We start from the raw sequence: 5,589 nt of genomic DNA, 5'->3' as shown, positions 1-5,589 counted from the left end.
TATTATTAGACATTATCAGAGCACAACCTAGCAAGTATACAATTTCTTTGTCTATTACAAATAATACAAAACACCTATTTATGTGCTTATTTCAATGGAATTTAACGGTCTAAACTCTGTGCTTTTGTCATTTTGAGTCATTAAAGACTGTCATCTTGTGGGGGAAGGGACCATACAAATGCCTGTGCTGTTGGTGAGTTGAAAAGATGAGCTGTGAACAGATCACACTCCCATTCCTTGATATACAGTACCAGTCAAAAGTGTGGACTCACCTACTTATTCAAGGGTTTTTCTTTATTTTTACTATTTTCTACATTGTAGAATAATTGTCAAGATATCAAAACAATGAAATAACACATATGGAATCATGTAGTTACCAAAAATGTGTTAAACAAATGAAAATATATTTTATATTTGAGATTCTTCAAACTAGCCACCCTTTGCGTTGATGACAGCTTTGGCATTCTCTCAAACAGCTTCATGAGGTAGTCATTTCAATTAACAAGTGCGCCTTGTTCAAAGTTGATTTGTGGAATTTCTTTACATCTTAATGGGTTTGACCCAATCAGTTATGTTGTGACAAGGTAGGGGTGGTATACAGAATATAGCCCTATTTAGTAAAATACCAAGTCCATATTAAGAACAGCTCAAATAAGCAAAGAGAAACGATTGTCCATCATTACTTTAAGACATGAAGGTCAGTCAATCCACAAAATGTCAAGAACTTTGAAAATGTCTTCAAGTGCAGTCGCAAAAACCCTCAAGCGCTATGATGAAACTGGCTCTAAAGAGGACCGCCACAGGAAAGGAAGACCCAGAGGTTAATTTTTTATTTAATTAGGCAAGTCAGTTACGACCAAATTCTTATTTACAATGACGGCCTACCCCGGCCAAACCCAGACGATGCTGGGCCAATTGTGCGCCGCCCTATGGGACTCCCAATCACGGCCAGATGTGTCTTTGTGAGACGCAGAGTAGGTGAACGGATGATCCCCGCATTTGTTTTTCCCACCGAGAAGCATGGAGGAGGAGGTGTGATGATGCTTTGCTGGTGACACTGTCAGTGATTTATTTATAATTCAAGGCACACTTAACCAGCATGGCTACCACAGCATTCTGCAGCGATACGCCATCCCATCTGCTTTGCGCTTAGTGGGACTACCATTTGTATTTCAACAGGACAGTGACCCAACACACCTCCAGGCTGTGTAAAGACTATTTGACCAAGAAGGAGAGTGATGGAGTGCTGCATCAGATGACCTGGCCTCCACAATCACCCGACCTCAAACCAATTGAGATGGTTTGGGATGTGTTGGACCACAGAGTGAAGGAAAAGCACCCAACAAGTGCTCAGCATATGTGGGAACTCCTTCAAGACTGTTCAAAAAGCATTCCAGGTGAAGTCAGTTGAGATAATGCCAACAGTGTGCAAAGCTGTCATCAAGGGAGGCTACTTTGAAGAATCTCAAATATAAAATATATTTTAATTTGTTTAACACTTTTTTGGTTACTACATGATTCCATGTGTTATTTCATAGTTTTGATGTCTTCACTATTATTCTACAATGTAGAAAATAGTAAAAAAATGTAATAAAAAAATGGAATAAGTAGGTGTGTCCAAATTTTGGAATGGTACTGTAGATATAAAGAAAACTATCACATTACAAGTTTACAGTGTATCAACTCAAAGCGGAGCAGAACTTACAGTGTAAATATAATCTAATAATAATATATAATTTAGAACGGAACAAATAGCACTGGAACAATTCATCTGTCAAGTCTGGCTATTCCTATTGGTTTGCTACAGCTAGAAGCCTCTATCTAAACAGTGTATTAAACATTTGTACACATTTCATGTTTTGTATTTACAGTCATTTACGTACAGTATACACAAAACGTGCTGGCATTACTGCTATGAGGTTTAAGCGAAGGTAAACAGTAAGAGAAAGGGCATTGCCTTTAATGATGATCCAATATGCTGTGAAGCAGATCACTGATGTGTATAGAGATCTATGGCTTCACATAATATTGAATCTCTATGTTGGTTATTGTCCATACTGTCAGGACAGGCAGATGAAGTGGGGATGTGTACATTTTTGCAATAGAACTCGAATGTATCCCCATAGAAATAAGTGTAATTGTAAAACATGGCACATAATCACATCTATTGGCTACTGCATGACATGGTAATAATTCTAATTTTGCTGAAAAAATTATAAGTACAATATTGCAATACAGTATTCATTACAAACGTACACTACACTACCTGAACCAGTTACTTCCGGCTCACAAATAAGAGAAAACACCTTGCCCTCAGTCTTTCTCTCAACTTCTACTGACAGATAAATATCTATAATTGTAAACATAAATATGGCATGCCAAGCAAATAAGCTGGCTAATAATGTTGTCTTAGTTTAGGAATCTGAGCATGTATGGCACTGAAACATATGACTATCAATTATATAGTCATGGTCATCCCAGACAAGGTGGTGGAGGGATAAAGTCATTATTATGACAAGATTGAAAACTGTTACAACAAAACAGTGTGGTAAGCCTACCTGGGACAAGCGTTATCCCAGTAGCTACCTAACCATTCTCTAGTTTAGATCACAGTGGAACAATAATTAGTGCTCCCATCTGGATAGTGATTGAAAAACGTGTGCGGTTTGTTTTCAGCTTTTCAGTGTGACACTGTAATGTCATATATTTTTTACTGACACTGTACCAACAGTTTGCTTTTTGCCCTCAACCCTGAAATCAGTCTTGATTGTGAACTAGTCACTCCCTTGATTGACAGTCAAGGTCTGGTCTGCTTTGCTTTGTGCATGTACAGTACAGTACTCTCTATCTTACCACTGCTCTATGGGCAGCCACACTTCTCCAGATACTGGCCTGGCCCTGCTGTTTGGGCCTCTCTCTCTTTTGTTTCTCTGTCGAGCCAGAGAGTGGAGGACTGCAGCGGACTGACTAGACATAGTCCTCTACCATAGGGATAGATACATGTGTGATTTATCTCTGTGCCATCTACTCCCACTTGGGTCGTGTCAGTGGAGAAGCAAGGAGAAGCACTGCAGAGGGCACATTCATTTACAATATATAACTCCAGCTGTGTGACCTGCTCACAGACCTACCTAGACTTCCACTCTGTATATCTTGCTTTATGTACTATAGCTACATACAGTTGAAGTCGGAGGTTTACATACACCTTAGCCAAATACATTTAAACTCAGTTTTTCACAATTCCTGACATTTAATCCCAGTAAAAATTCCCTGTTTTATGTCAGTTAGGATCACCACTTTATTTTAAGAAAGTGAAATTTCAGAATAATAGTAGAGAGAATGATTTATTTCAGCTTTATTTCTTTCATCACATTCCCAGTGGGTAAGAAGTTTACATACACTCAATTAGTATTTGGTAGCATTGCCTTCAAATTGTTTAACTTGGGTCAAACATTTTGGGTAGCCTTCCACAAGCTTCCCACAGTAAGTTGGGTGAATTTTGGCCCAATCCTCCTGACAGAGCTGGTGTAACTGAGTCAGGTTTGTAAGCCTCCGTGCTCGCACACGATTTTTCAGTTCTACTACAAATTTTCAATGGGATTGAGGTCAGGGCTTTGTGATGGCCACTCCAATACCTTGACTTTGTTGTCCTTAAGCCATTTTGCCACAACTTTGGAAGTATTCTTGGGGTCATTGTCCATTTGGAAGACCCATTTGCGACCAAGCATGAACTTCCTGACTGATGTCTTGAGATGTTGCTTCAATATATCCATATAATTGTCCATCCTCATGATGCCATCTATTTTGTGAAGTGCACCAGTCCCTCCTGCAGCAAAGCACCCCCACAACATGATGCTGCCACCCTCGTGCTTCACGGTCGGGATGGTGTTCTTTGGCTTGCAAAAATTTCTCCAAAAAGTACGATCTTTGTCCCCATGTGCAGTTACAAACCGTAGTCTGGCTTTTTTATGGCGGTTTTGGAGCAGTGGCTTCTTCCTTGCTGAGCGGCCTTTCAGGTTATGTCGATATAGGACTCGTTTTACTGTGGATCTAGATACTTTTGTACCTGTTTCCTCCAGCATCTTCACAAGGTCCTTTGCTGTCGTTCTGGGATTGATTTGCACTTTTCACACCAAAGTACTCTTCATCTCTTCCTGAGCGGTATGACGGCTGCGTGGTCCCATGTGTTTATACTTGCGTACTATTATTTGTACAGATGAACGTGGTACCTTCAGGCATTTGGAAATTGCTCCCAAGGATGAACCAGACTTGTGGAGGTCTACAACTTTTTTTCTGAGGTCTTGGCTGATTTCTTTTGATTTTCCCATGATGTCAAGCAAAGAGGCACTGCGTTTGAAGGTAGGCCTTGAAATACATCCACAGGTACACCTCCAATTGACTCAAATTATGTCAATTAGCCTATCAGAAGCATCTAAAGCCATGACATCATTTTCTGGAATTTTCCAAGCTGTTTAAAGGCACAGTCAACTTAGTGTATGTACACTTCTGACCCACTGGAATTGTGATACAGTGAATTATAAGTGAAATAATCTGTCTGTAAACAATTGTTGGAAAAATTACTTGTGTCATGCACAAAGTAGATGTCCTAACCGACTTGCCAAAACTATAGTTTGTTAACAAGAAATTTGTGGAGTGGTTGAAAAACAAGTTTTAATGACTCCAACCTAAGTGTATGTAAATTTAGGACTTCAACTGTAGCTTCTAATCTCAAAGAGCAATGGAGACTCACACACAGAACCATAGAGATCTGTGAAAACAGACAAGGGCAGAAAGTAGTGGCATGATTCCACCCAGAACCCATTATAAATTTCTAACAATGCATAGGGATTTTAAAAGTCACAGAAGTTTATGTGGATGGTCTACAACAGGCTTTCTCCTGTGAACCGTGAACTCCCCCCCCCCCCCCCCCCCCCCCCCCCCCCGTACTAATCAGGGTTGGAACATAAAAAAGGTTTGGGCAATATGAAAAGGATCTTGTGCCTTTTAAAATGCCAGGGGTTCTAGGTCGCTTAGCAACAGCAGTGGGTTCAGATACACATGGCAAACAAATGCTGATCTCTCTGGACCAGCCGTTAATGCCAACCTCTTCTTAATCCTTTTTCTCACCCTCTTCATTCCCTCCTTCTGGATAGTAATAAGGATGGACAGGAGGTAAAGACAAATAGTTAGAAGGGGGTGGCTAGGTGGGAAAACCTTGATTGAGAGGTTGGCCAACACGCCAACAACATCATAATGTCTTTTACTATTTTGCCCTCAGAGTCTCTCCAGGCTAGGGCCTGTGTGTGTGTGTGTGTGTGTGTGTGTGTGTGTGTATGTGTGTGTGTGTGTGTGTGTGTGTGTGTGTGCTTATGTGTGTGTGTGTGTGTGTGTGCTTATGTGTGTGTGTGTGTGTGTGTGTGTGTGTGTGTGTGTGTGTGTGTGTGTGTGTGTGTGTGTGTGTGTGTGTGTGTGAAAGAGAAAGAGAGGAGGGGCGGGGAGGGGAAGGGGGTGCATCAGGTGTAACCCTGGTCCTAGGAGCGTTCACTCAAAGCGTTCGTAGTTCCTGGTCTGTCTCACCCGGGGTACCAT

At 40.9% G+C, this 5,589-nt stretch overlaps 1 protein-coding gene across 1 annotated transcript in view; it reads right to left on the bottom strand.

Annotated features, from left to right (window-relative positions):
- Positions 1 to 5,441: 5,441 nt before the first annotated feature.
- LOC115160870 (transmembrane protein 163-like) overlaps positions 5,442 to 5,589 on the bottom strand; it is a 13,807-nt gene continuing 13,659 nt past the window's right edge. The window contains exon 7 of the mRNA XM_029711355.1: positions 5,442 to 5,589. This exon is cut by the window's right edge and continues 13 nt beyond it. Coding sequence (XP_029567215.1) covers positions 5,542 to 5,589 — 48 coding nt within the window. The 3' untranslated portion in view covers positions 5,442 to 5,541.

This window comes from Salmo trutta, chromosome 24, assembly GCF_901001165.1.
Source record: "Salmo trutta chromosome 24, fSalTru1.1, whole genome shotgun sequence".
Taxonomy (NCBI): Eukaryota; Metazoa; Chordata; class Actinopteri; order Salmoniformes; family Salmonidae; genus Salmo; species Salmo trutta.
Note: the sequence above shows the minus strand (reverse complement) of the source record. Positions and strands in the feature narration are given on the sequence as shown.